Here is a 13,676-nt window from a genome sequence, read left to right as displayed (position 1 = left end):
GCTCGTTTATCATTGCTAACAAAAACTGATTTTACTTTTGAAAAAATAATTGATTTTATTTTAATTAAGTTGATTCGTGTTTGATTACTCTAATTAAAATCACTTTTTTTTATCTCCTCTCATCTATCATCATAGGTTTTCATGATAAGCTAAAGTAACTGTTTCAAATAATTCGTTTTCAGCTTCAGCTGAAACAAACACAAAAAGTGATATTTGATTAAAAAAGTGATGTTTTTTATTTTAAAAGTGATTTTTTGATTAAATAAGTATTTTAAAAGTGATTTTTCCAAAATAAGTTGAATCAAACGCACTCTAATTGGCTCGTTTATCATTGCTTATAAAAAGTTATTTTACTTTTGAAAAAAATAATTGATTTTATTTTAAGTGATTTTTTTGAAAAAGTAGATTTTTATTTAACTTTGTCTACAAATATAATAAGTGCTTTCGATTTTATAAGTGATTTTAAACTGTTTAGATACATAAAATTTCAAATATAAATTAGGGGTATTTTTGAACTTGCAAAAGTTTTAAGAGAGTGTTCCGTTCCGTTCCCTTCCGTTCCACCCTTTTCCAGGGAACCAAAGTGTCTCGTTCCTGGAACCTTATGTCCCGTTCCGTTCCATCTTAAAAACACAACAAACACAGAACGGAACCCATGTGTCATGTTCCGTTCCCTTCCCACCTGTCTACCAAACGCTACCTTAGTGTATACTTAGGTTTTTTATAAATAAATTCTATTGTTTTTTTAGGAAAAAAAATAGTAGACTGGGTAGTATTAATAGCCATAATTCTAAAAATTACTCTCAAAATACCCACACACAAAAAAACTACTATTTATTTTTAAATCTTGATTGCTTTATACATGATTTAATTATGTGTTGTTGAGAGTTCTATACATGTTGTCATTATAGTGTAAGTTTCTCAATATTAAAGCAATATATGAATATAAAATATAAAATAAATATGCTGCCTTTTTTTCTTCTAATTTTTTACTCATTTATTTTTAAATCGTTTATTTTTACATGGTTGTTATTTTAACTTTTCACATGTGTTTTTAAAATGGTTGTTATTTTACAACTCATTTATTTTTATACACACTTTCTTTCATTCGTCCTCTCATTTAATATCATATTTCTCACCTAGGCTACCACCTCATATTATCACATCATAACTCTCACAAATTACTTAATAAAAACTTTTTTTTATCAGCAAATTGAATATGTATAAATAAATGACAGGGTACAAGGGGTGCCCTAACCCTTATACAGAGAACAAGAGAGAAGCAAAGAGCAAGGCTGACACAAGAAAAAGCCAAGCTCCAAAACTCAACGACTAAAAATAAAAGATAGCAACAACAACGCTAAAGCCTTCTCACAACATCTAAAAGATAGCAATGGAGCCCCTCCTTTGGAAAGCAAAGATAACCCTTCTGTAATTCCAACGTAGCAGACTAAAGGGATTTCAAGCAAATTAATCTCTCTTTAATATAACTCAACTTTCGATAATGTGTTTTATTTGAATTATATATTAATTAATTAGTTCTTAAACTATGTGTTTTTTTTATCTTTTATTGGAAAAAAAATTACAATTTGATTAGGCTCTTAAATTTTCGCCCCCCGTGACTATATTTTCTGGTTCCGTCCCTAACTAGGGGACATAAGGGTCGGGTGGAATGAAAGGTGAAAGATAAGGGTACGAGCCTGAGAATGACTAATTTACTAATATTTATAACAACTACTAACATTTACCTATAAAAAACAATTTTTATTAAATTTAACTATTCACTTTGTAATGGTAATTTCTCCTATAAAACATACAAACCTGATTTTTAACTCACATTTCACATAGTTTAGGTTGGATATTTAGGGGCTATTGATGGCATGTTTTATAGTCCATTAGTTGGCGAGGCAAGATTCTTCTCCGGAGTAAAAAAGAATAAGAAGGAAAAAGCAAAACAAGCACTGACCCTTATCCATAAATTTCACAGCTATATGCAAAGTTGAGTACAAGTCGTAAAAAGGTAGGCAACAATAAAAGACACGTCCTTCAAAATTGAAAAAGGTCCCACGAATCAAGAGGAACCATATCTCAGATATTCAAATTCCAATTCACATCGTAATGATTATGGCACATTGTCACGAAATACACGTTGCAAGTAACATGCGACAAGTTATGCATTTCTTCTTTTACCAAAATAAATTGCAAGTCTATATCTATTATTGTGTATTTAATTGTGCTAACATGTAACACTACAAGTGGTTCCGTCCCTGCCTAAAAGTGGTTATTCACTAGCATAAGTTTTTTTTTTGGTAAATCAATGAATTGCATTCAAATTTAGCATTTCCATCAAGGTGTCTAATATTCGGTGCTTCTCCCACTAAGATCCAAACAGAGCTTGAGGAGAAATGATAACGCTCACGTTCCTATAGTTTTTTCATGAATACATATTCAGTGAAAATTACATTTACAAGCATCAGTCATCATCCAATCTCTAACATATCAATTCTAACCAAAATGATGGACAAAGGAGAAACAAAACCTACTTTAATGAGTAATGAGGCCTTCAAGAGTAATGTGAAAACTATCTACTTATCACTGAGAACCTTTCAATCTTGATTTTCTGCATCATTACCATACCACTTTCATCTAGAATGATTCAACACACCCTAGCATAAGTATTATTTTCCCAAGAGATCATTAGTTAAGAGCGAGAGGAAATAAGTAAAGAAATGTGAAAGACCTTGAACGTTGAATTGATCGAGTCAAGTAGGGAGAAGATGATGAGACGCGTTTGCTCCATTTGCTGAGAGATCTGGACCACAAAGAAGGCACGTTTGCTCTGTCGTGTGGAGCATTACCAGCATAAGAGTGTGAGCATCTTCTCTTTGTACTTGGGATTGATTTCTCGATCTGGTTTTTTCATGACTATAATGATCGCTAGTTTATGTTGTAATGTTTAGCCTAGTTTCCTGGTTTTGTATTTTTCTGCTGAAGCTATTGTACGTGTATGACAGATTGAGCCTCTACAACTTGTGCATTGATTTTTAATTGTTATTAGGGATTTGCCAAAATGCTTTTATAGCATAACAGAAAAAAGTAATCATTTTGTGAAATTGCTTTTATAGCATAACAGAAAAAAGTAGAAGAAACTTTGGAACCTGTAAGTCATGGTTTCTTGACCTATGTATTGAATTTGAAAAACTTAATTTATGTTTTCAATCTATTTATTTGTATACCATAATTAAAGGGAAAAAACACTTATTATAAAATATTTAAAGTAATTGACCATTGTACTTTCTAGAATACTCCCGTTTATAGTGAAAAATCCTTTTTCCAATCGCAACTTTTTCCATGAACTAGAAATGATGTTGATAGTCTATATATAGGTGTTGTGGTGGGTAATACACCATATAGCTTATAATTTCACTATCCCAACTTTAGCTAGCTGCGTGGAAATTAACTATAACATGTAGTATGAGATTAATTGTTGCAGTTTGCTGATTGATTTTGTGTATCTTCAATAAAATGTAAAAAGTGGCAATGGACTAGAAATTAATTAGATGTCAAATTTAAAATGTATGAAAATAATGTCAAAGTGATGGTGCAGTAATTAAGAGATTAATTGTTGAAGGAAATATAACAGAACAGAAAAAAGAGAAATCAAAATCAAGATCAATATCAAGAATGTACTTACGGGTCCCCTTGTAGTGCTTCGTACGGCAGAGCAAACGATCCGCCTTTGAGGGCCAGATCTTCCCGCATTTGGAGCAGCCACGGGGTGTCGCCGCCTACGCAGCGGCAGCTGCGGCCTCCTCATGAGCTCGCTGGTTTGCCCTTGCATGAGCAGCCTTGTTGATGTGACGTCGTTCGCAGACTTGAGCAGCTGCCCACGACGGGTGGTTCTGGTTGCAGCCACGGCAACGGTGGTAAACCGGTCGTGGTTGTCAGATGCGGATTCCGGCGTTCCTGTTGTTGGTCCTCCGCGCCTTATCACTAGTTGTCCCGATCATCTGCAACATTGGGAAATAAGAGTAAGCGAGTGGGAGAAGGGAAAGAAAAGTAAAAAGAAAATGAAAATGTGAGAGGAAGAAGAGGAGGAAGAGGAGAAAAAGCAAGAAAATGTGATAGAAGAAGCATGCATGGAGTAAGAAAGTAAGATTGAGAAGGAAATAGAAAAATAATAATGTGACACACCTTGAAAGTTGAAATGGTCGATTTGAGGTTGAGCAGAGAAGGAATGCAGAAGAAGATGATGGGACTGATTTGATCGTGTGAATTGATCAGTGAAGAGAGAGGGGGATATCGATGTGTGAGAGATGCGTGACTGAGAGTGAGCAGCTGTTGCATGATCATGAGAGAGGGTGAGTGAGTGATGTTGGTTTTCTGTGGGTCCATTAAGGCCAAGGGCATATAGAGGAAAGAAGGGTGACTCTTGCATTCTTTATTGAGTGGGCGAATGAGCGTTTGTGTGTGTGTCAAGTCAGTGAATATATTTTGTAATGACCGGGTCCCGTCACAAATTCCGTCACGAATATATTTTTTAAATGAATATAATTTAATATATTTCGTCTCTATTTCGTCCCAAACTCGTGACAGAGTAATATATTCTGTCCCAAACACTTTGTGACACACAAAAATGCGACGAAATTATTTTGTCAAAATTTTAACTATCGTGTGGCGGATATGTCCATCCCAAAAGCGTGTTTTTGTAGTAGTATCATGTGAAGTCTTGTAAGAGAAAGCCTGATTTTCAAACTATATAACACATCAGACTCATCATAGAAAGAACTAAGCAAACATGAAATAAAATATCCAAACAAAGATCCAGCCAGTAAACATATAACGAAAAATCTAAACATAGATCCAGTGAAAAATCCAAACAAACATGAGTAAACTGTGATAGTAAGTCTAACGGAATAGACATAGCAAAATAAAAGGACGAATATAGCATGTTTGGTATGTTGTATAGTATAAGACCTGATAGAATAAAGTCTAATAAAATTTTAATACTAGACACCTTTTGGTCATATGACCTACGTCGGTCCAGATGAAATGCCCTCGGGCTGGCTGTCGCAGACGTGATGATGAAGTTCGGTTGTTCCTACAGAGGCACCTACTGGACGATCGCACTGCAGGAGCCAAGAAGAAAGAAAAGAAAGCCGCTCGAAGTGGCGGAGCAGCTGACCAGCCTCCGCCACCGACATCTGGCCATTTTTGTGGTTTGCTATGGGCAACAAGGAAGCTGAAGAAGTATTGCCACCGTTCAGACCAATGGGACTTGATTGAGGTTAATTTTCTTTTCACTGCTCATGGAATCTTTAACAAATGGTGAATGTATGAGAGAGGCGGTGAGGAAGAGAGTCTCGGCGAGAGAAAGAGAGTCTCAGCGAGAGAAAGAGAGTCTCGGTCAGAGAGATGACAGGGGGAGAGAAAGAGAGTCTCGGTCAGAGAAATGACAGGGGGAGAGAAAGAGAGTCTGCAGTGCTATAATTGGTTAGGCTTCTAAACGGTGTTGCCAGCATCAATGACCACAAAGAGGGCACGTTTGCTAGTATAAGAGTGTGAGTATCTTCTCTTTGTACTTGAGCTTGATTTCTCGATCTGGTTTTTTGATGACTAGAATGATCGCTAGTTTATACATTAGTGTATAGCCTAGTTTCCTGGTTTTGTATTTTTCTGCTGAAACTATTGTACGGGTATGGCAGATTGAGTCTCTGCCTAGCTGCTGGCTACGGTTTGTTGGCAGTCTGGGTTGCTTTTGGGGTCCTTTTTCCTTTAAGACTACAAGTAATTAAGAATGTAATGTAATTAGAGTGATATGGCAAAATCACAGTACATAATTTAAAACTAAACTTACAAAAGAAATTAGTGTCAGTATTTCAACTGTTCAAGGCCATCTTGTAACAATGGAAGGATAAAAAACAGAGAGAAAACTACCAAAATAATACAATTGTTCAAGGCCGTCTTGCATTATGAAATAGCTCATCATGGCATGCCTTAAAATTGGGACAGATGGGATCCCGAAAAGCAGGATGGTCGGGATAGTGAACTTTTGTCTTTATCTTGTATAATTTATACCCTATATATACTTACTAAATCAATGATAAACACGGGATAGAACATAGGAGAAGAGGGTCGAAGTGGGCAGAACAAAGGCGACACTCACCAGAGAAAGGTCAAAGCTTATGTCGTGGTGGTCGCCGTCTGTTTCAGGGTCGAAGAAAGGGAAGGTGTGTAGATAGAACAGAGGAGAAGAGGGTCAAAGCAAGTAGAAGAGAGGAAAAGATCAAACAAAATCAAAGTTGTAGGGTTTTTTCTGTTGTGAAACCTAGGAATACCCCCAAATAACCCCTCCCCCCAACGTTTTTTTTCTAAAAAAATCATTCCTACATTTCTATTTGAAAGACCAATGCCTCCACAAGCTTCCATTTCTTTTTTTCTTTAATTTTCTGATGTACCAAAAAAAAGTATAACCTAAAGAAGAACTAGAAGGGACAATACTTGCACTAGCACGGGAAACATGCATGGACTATATTCATTTCCTTACTCTAATTAATAATTTCGGTTGTATCTTTGATTTAAATAACAGGATTGTATGATGACTTATTGAAATATGTGTATGTGTGTGACTCATTTCCTTACCCACTTCTTTATACCATTTGCATTTCCTAAAGCCTATATTAAGGGATTATGGAGTTGTATGTTTTTATATAGGTAAATGTTAGTTGTTAGTAATGTTAGTAAATTAGTCATCATCAGGGTTCGAACCCTGTACCCTTCACCCTTCATCCCACCCAACATTTATGTCTCTAGCTCTTACCACTTGAGCTATCCTTCGAAGACATGGAGCTTTGATAAGTGTTCGTTGGAAAATCATTGAACAGCAACATTACCTGTTTGCCATAGTTTAGAAGTGTACTGGAGTTTTGAACTGATATTGTAAAGGTTTTTCTGAACCTACAAAGCTAAAAGTTTACCAAAGCTTTATACATACAAAGGTCTTATAGTAGTTGCTCGTTTAGGCAGCTAATAGAAATTCTGATGATTATTTGCAGGTGCAGGTAGTAAAGTTGGTCAATGAGGTTACTGCTAACATACCTGAATGGGATTCATCATACAAAGCCAGGGGAAAAGATAATAAAAGAAGGCCCATGATGCCAGTGACTACTAAATAAGAAACATCAATATTTGACCACAAAGAAAAAAAACATATATACAAATTACATGTGAAAATGGACGAGTTTTACTCATAGAAGAGTTGTGACTAATATAGATGGATGGTTTTGTGCAAGTTAATCATTGATATTGAAACACCTTTTTCCCAATAAATTTTTATGAGAGGGCCATGAATGGAAACACCTTGTCAGTTGTCAGCCAGAATGTTATATCTCCAGTTCACTTTGTTCACTATGCAGTGAAAAGAGGAAAGGAAAAAAAAGAAGGTACTCCTCAAGTAAAAATCTACTTTCACTCAATTCAAAACCTAGGGAAGCCCCACGTTTTGAATTGATGAAAGTGAATTTTCACCATGCATATCATCTTCAAGGATTTGGCTCGTCTAAAGTAAATGTTTAATTTAGAGAAGAAAGCAAGGCATCTCAACCATAAATGTAAAACTCGACGGTATTATATGTCTATGAATTGTTCAAATGAAAGAATTGGCTTCTCTAAACTGAAGGGTAGATTTAGAATGTAAAGTAAGTAATTACAGTTACTAATTTGAAAATTAACAACTGAGATATCATCATATGCATACACATGTATGAAATAACAAGGATACCATATAAGTACCATTATTTTCTATCATGTTGCTTTCTTCCATTTCTGTATTAATATTTGTATCAAAAAAAATTTAAAAACTTCTTACTCCGTCCATGTTACATGCTTTTTTTATTCTAAGGATTTTTGTTTGCAGATTTGGATGATCTTGTAGTCAAAGAAGGCTTCATCTGAACTATATGTTCTTCACTTACTCCCATTTTCCTTGCATAACGACCTGCTTCAAAGAACCTTTTGGCTGCATCATCCATGTAATCTTTCCCTTGCTTAACAGTCATGTCTTTCCCTATTGTGTCAGGGTAACTAGTGAAGATGTTATCTCCTTTAATCACCGCCGCGAGTTGGATCAACTCCTGCTGAAATTCACTGAGCTTTGCATCTTCATTAGGCCCACTCTTCCTGATCTTTACTGGGGTTGGAAGTTGCTCTGCGTCAAAACAACACCAGCAGGAATCAACGAAGTGTAAAATATGTCCCATTGGATTTTGTTTGGATCCACTTCTGTTACTTGTTACCATTTAATCAATAAAATGTAGGACAAAACTAAGGTGCAATTTTATGTGTTGTTTTTATTGTTATCCAATTATAACATGACATGTAGGTTGAAAAATGGAAAATTGAGAGAAGTTATCAAATTAATAAATATTAAGGAAGTGGGTTCAGTTTTGAAGCTAATACAAATTCATTAGTCCTGTCAAAACAGACTTTGATTATGTAGGTCTAAAGCTTTTTGATTGCATATGCATGTATCCATGGAGTGTGAGTAGTTTTGGTAAATAAACGATCAAATGGGCTTTTAATTGTTGTTTATTGAAACATAAAAATGGGATCATAATCCAATTAGCTGTTCAAGAGTACTATAGAGGAGTGATTAACCTGGGCAGTCAGTTCTAGGCTGTGTCCTGGTTTGGACAATGCCCTCAAAGGTCCCAGCCCATGCATCTCTCTTGGTCAGAAATGAAGGCAAATTGAAGATCTTTTTCACTGTTGCTGGAATGGATGAGTGTTCATATTCTGATGTAGGAGTTGGTGACCCGTTTGGCCCATGAACAACTGCATCATCATCATAACAAATCAGAAAAACCTTGCACAGTTTCATCAAGTCATAGTTGTTCTACTGCACAGAAATATGTCCAATTGTTTAAAGTTTTATTTACCTAAATAAATTAAACATAGACAGAATAGAGAACAACTTCATGAAAGCTTTTATATCAAATCATCAAATATGATGTTTCCTTGAGCAAAGTGATATACACTCTCAATTGGTTATTCAATTCTTTTAACCATTATATCTTATGTTTTCCTCTATTTTATGTGAATAAATAAAAATATAATTAATTAAGTTTGTCTAGAACAAAAAAAACAATTTATTTTATTATAAAAAAAACAATTTATTTTAAGATTATTTAAGAAATTACAATTAAACTATTTTACTAATCACATTATTGAACATCATCTGTTGCCCTGTTTGTCTTTGACTCATGACAGAGCCCAGAAGTTTCCTCCTTATCTAATATATCCATGAAGTTGAATCCTAGCCAGAATCAACTAGGGGATCATATTATTATTTCTAAGGTACTAAACAATCCAAGAACCTGTGCATCGCATTCACACTATCTATCAGCTTCATCATATTACTCTGTACCTAAGGAATATAATTTCACTCTCCCCTTGACAAGACTTAGTACCTTATTTATCACCCTTTTGGGGATCTTTTCACCACAAGGTACATATTTCAACCAACTGCAAGCAACTTTTTTTTTATCATGGCATATACACATGGGGAGTTATATATCAAGTTATATTTCAAAAGTCATATTTGAATCCGACAAAACTAGGAAGATAGTGCCAAAAGATAAACCCTTTGTTGAGCCTTAACCAATAAGTCAACCAATCCATAATTTCTCTGCATTATTGAATGTTTCATTTATCATTAACCTTGCTTAGGACACGAAGCAATTAATTTTGCTCACACGTTATGCAGGTAGTGCCTAAGAAAAGTGGCAAAAAACCAAAGGCCATTCAGGTTCTTGCGGGTATGAGATTTATCATTGTTGGAAAATATCCAAAGTAATGAGGTTTCACATTGTACACTTTGACAACCCAAAAAAGCATATGGTCCCACCCACCCACCACTCCATCCACTTTATATCCATTGTCTATTTCCAAAGTACTGAAAGCTGTGTGTGAAAATTAAATGGTTTACGTGTAAGTAATCCAATGAATGGTGACCCATCCCTAACTTAAAGGAAGATGTTTTATTAGCATCATGGAGCCACAGTGTGTGAAATCAGATCAGGAGTGTATCTAGGTGAGTGAGAAAAAGAGAATGTGAGTACTTTAACTCCACAAGTTGTTGGAGCAATAAATGATTCAATTTTCTGCATTCACACATTCAAGATACTTGAGTCGTCCGATTAAGATCGATCGACTAAATCACGATCAAAAGGTATACATGTCTTAAATAGTCATGGATTCCCTAAATTCACGCGGTCAACAAGCGGTCATGAGTCCCCTAAATTCACGCAGTCAACAAATCTAAGTCATTTAATCTGATTTAATCAAACGGTTCATATTTTAAGGCATGTATAATGTTAGGTCATGATGAAAAATCTGAGGCAACCAATCTTAATTAGACGACTCAAATCTCTTGAATGCGTGAATGCATAGTGCCCTAACTGACTACAAGAACCCGAATCCGGGGAGTGCCAAGAGGAATTTTGGCAAGTAGCATATACACACATATTTAGGTTTAGCTAATTGATTACTTTTCACATCTATATGCAATTTAAATGAAATGGAACATAAAATTGATCAAAAAGCATGTAAAATTGGAGAGATAGATCATAGACTTACCAGTGCCCTTTTCAATCCAAGGTGAAACAGCAATAGTAGGAACTCTAACCCCCAATCTATTAAAAGTGAAGTTAAATGGCTCTGGGCCCACAATCCCATCAGGGCTGGGAACCCCACGCACTGGGGTAGGCACGTGATCAAAGAACCCTCCATGCTCATCGTACGTGATCACAAGCAGGGTTTCATTCCACTGCGGGCTCGCCCTCAGCGTCTCGTACACCTCCTTCACAAACTTCTGCCCTTCGTACACGTCATGAGATGGATGGTCATCATTTGCTGGGAGCAGCTTCGTGTCCATGTACCGCTGCTCCACCACAACATAACCCGGCAACTTCCCTGCCTTTGCATCACTCTTAAACGACAGGTCGTATAAGTGGAATTTGGGCACGTACTTTAGCTTCCTAACGTTTCTGTAGAACAATGTGGCCGGAATATTCTGGTAGTATATTCCAAAATCGATTCCGGCGTCGTGGAGATTGTCGAAGATTGTTTGTTGCGGGTAGCCCTTGGCGAGCAGCGACGCCACATTGCTGGTGGCGCCGCCGGATGTCGCCGAGTGCACGTAGAGACGGTTGGGTTGAGTGGAAGCCGGCACGGAGGCAAACCACCTAACAACAACATAAAATGTCACGTTGTATTAATAAGACTATAGTTGTTTATGTTTCTTCACTAACGTTCATGTTAAAATAACAAAAATGCTGAGTTCAAAAAAAAATGCTATAAGTTAATTAACAATATATACCAAACATAATATCTCAATCATTTCTGACAAACAACATTATCCGAATTTTGTTATTGTGTCTTGTAGTATATCTTTTTCTTTCGTAATATACAGTTGTGTTGTCAAAATAATGTGAAGCATAAAATAATTTTCAACTTGATGTCAGATATATACTATTACTATATGCCTATGGATAGGTGGAGCGTTTACGTTAATGCACCATAAAAAATATATTAATATTATACTCACGGTTAAAAAATCTTTTTTTTATAAAGAAAGTGACAAATTAACTAAGCAAAAACTATAAAGAGATAGTAATAACTTGGAATACGACCTAATTATATTTAACCAATATATAGATTGCACTGTAGAATATTATTTAGCTTTAATTTGGATTATATATGAAACCAAAGCACTCCGTGTCACATCCCATGGTTTTTTTTTGGTACATATCACATCCATGGTTTAAAACAAAACTAACTGCATGCTGATAATGCGAATGCGATTCCTAAAGTAGCGCTACCAAGATATTTTATAAAGAGAATAGTGTTGTTTGCAAGATGAAAGGGAGAAAAAGTTGATGGAGAACTCTCTAACCGTTTTGCTACTTTTTATGCTCAATTAAATAGTCTTATCTACCAGAAATTATTGCATTAACATTAATGTTTATAATGTTCATGTAAAGAGACTCTAGTCCCTCCCCTCCCTAGCTAACCCCTATAAAAAACTAAAATTAGCAATAAATATTTAATACTACTCCTACTATTTTATCATTAAAATCAATTATTAATTCACAAGTCACAAGTGAAAACTATAGGATTAAAGGTACAATATAATGTATTACATATTCATCCAAATGAATTTTATCAAATCATAAAATATATTTTTATTTTAATTAAAATAAAAGTAAATATTTAATGTGATATAATGTGATTACCATTGATGATCGGTGTAAAAGACGTTACATATTCATTAAACTCAAAACTATATACCATAAATTAAATGAACAAAAGTAAAAATGGAAAATGATTCAACAAGTTTGGGATAACGTTTGGATATTGAACAGGAATCAATTCTCACCTATCAAACACAGCAAACTCAGAAACAAGTGTCTTGTAAACAGCAACCATATCAGGATCAAACCCATTCATCACATTCTGCGACATGCCGGTGGTGTTGTCCATCGAGTAAGCTTGCTGGGCGAACCCATTCATCGGAGCCGGGTCAGCCGAGGTGTCTTCCGACCCGAATATCTGCTCCCGGATTGCCTGAAACGAGTGACCCGGATCCGGGTCCACGTACTGCGCCTGGCTCTTGAAGAAGAACTGCTGCGACTTCGGGTCGGTTACGGATACCCGGTTGGACTCCGACCCGGTAACGCCATTGATGGCCGGGTTGAGCTTCTTCATCCAGCCCAACATGTGGTCGAAGGAGCGATTCTCCATGACCAAAACGACGACGGTTTTGATGGGGTTGTTGCTAATTGCATGGACACTTGGGGAGTTGAGAAGCAAAAGAGTCAAGAGAATAAAGAGGGTGGTAGAGTAACCTTTGCGGGTCCGGGTCAGGGTACCCATTGTTCTGTTTTTGTTTAAACAATGGTGGAGGAGATAGTGAGAGATTACGGGAGAGGTTTTGGGGATTTGGAGTTGGGTTTGTTGTGAGAGTGAGAATGAGAGAAAATGCAGAAATGAAGTATATATAGGAGAGAGAGAGAGAGAGAGAGAGAGAGAGAGAGAGAGAGAGAGAGAGAGATCTTTTATGGGGACTGTTGTGTTTGCTTGATTGGGAAAACCAAACCAAGTGTTGAAGTATTTTCATTAATGCAAATCATGAGTTTTTTTTTGTTACATAAAAGAATTTGCAAATCATGAGTTTGCTAAATTGTATTTAATATAAATTTTTATTAGTTTAAGCAAGTTTGGTGGACATATGTAGGGGTGATCGATCCGAAGAAACTGACGAACTGAACCAAAGCAATTGGAATAATTTTTCTTGTTATTTGATTAAAAACATATTATTACTGATAAAAATCAATGAAGATTGCTTCGGTTCACAGTTTAAAAAATTAAAAATCGATGAACCGAACCGATGATATATATTTATATATATGTGTATTTATTAAAGAAATGTTTTGAATAAATATTGTTAATGTTAGACTTTTTGTGTTTGTTAGACATATTATGTTTTTTTTTTATTATTAATTAGTAATGGTACTAATATTAAACATTACTTTAAGCATTTCTACATTATTGTTAAGTACTTAAGTTGTTGATTATGAATTATGGATTTGTGATTAAGCTATGATTGAGTTATTGAT

General features: G+C 35.5%; 1 protein-coding gene across 1 annotated transcript; it reads right to left on the bottom strand.

Moving 5' to 3' along the window:
- Positions 1–7,663: 7,663 nt before the first annotated feature.
- On the bottom strand, positions 7,664–13,059 carry LOC130723387 (non-specific phospholipase C2). Its single transcript, XM_057574410.1, has 4 exons — positions 12,437–13,059; positions 10,636–11,243; positions 8,656–8,832; positions 7,664–8,206 (listed from the first exon to the last, which is right to left on the bottom strand). Exons 1-4 carry the CDS (start codon positions 12,931–12,933, stop codon positions 7,896–7,898), a joined length of 1,593 nt encoding a protein of 530 aa, XP_057430393.1. The 5' UTR covers positions 12,934–13,059; the 3' UTR covers positions 7,664–7,895.
- Positions 13,060–13,676: the final 617 nt, after the last annotated feature.

This window comes from Lotus japonicus, chromosome 6 (assembly GCF_012489685.1).
Source record: "Lotus japonicus ecotype B-129 chromosome 6, LjGifu_v1.2".
Taxonomy (NCBI): domain Eukaryota; kingdom Viridiplantae; phylum Streptophyta; class Magnoliopsida; order Fabales; family Fabaceae; genus Lotus; species Lotus japonicus.
The sequence above is the reverse complement of the archived record's forward strand: the minus strand, read 5'-3'. Positions and strand labels throughout refer to the sequence as shown.

What these genes read in the sequence shown, in the direction of transcription:
- LOC130723387 (XM_057574410.1), bottom strand. Translation starts at nt 12,933, where the DNA reads ATGGGTACCCTGACCCGGACCCGCAAAGGTTACTCTACCACCCTCTTT. An exon ending in GAGTTTGCTGTGTTTGATAG is followed by an intron (nt 11,244 to 12,436) that starts GTGAGAATTGAT and finishes TGTTGTTGTTAG; the next exon opens with GTGGTTTGCCTCCGTGCCGG. An exon ending in GCCTAGAACTGACTGCCCAG is followed by an intron (nt 8,207 to 8,655) that starts GTTAATCACTCC and finishes GTTTTGACGCAG; the next exon opens with AGCAACTTCCAACCCCAGTA.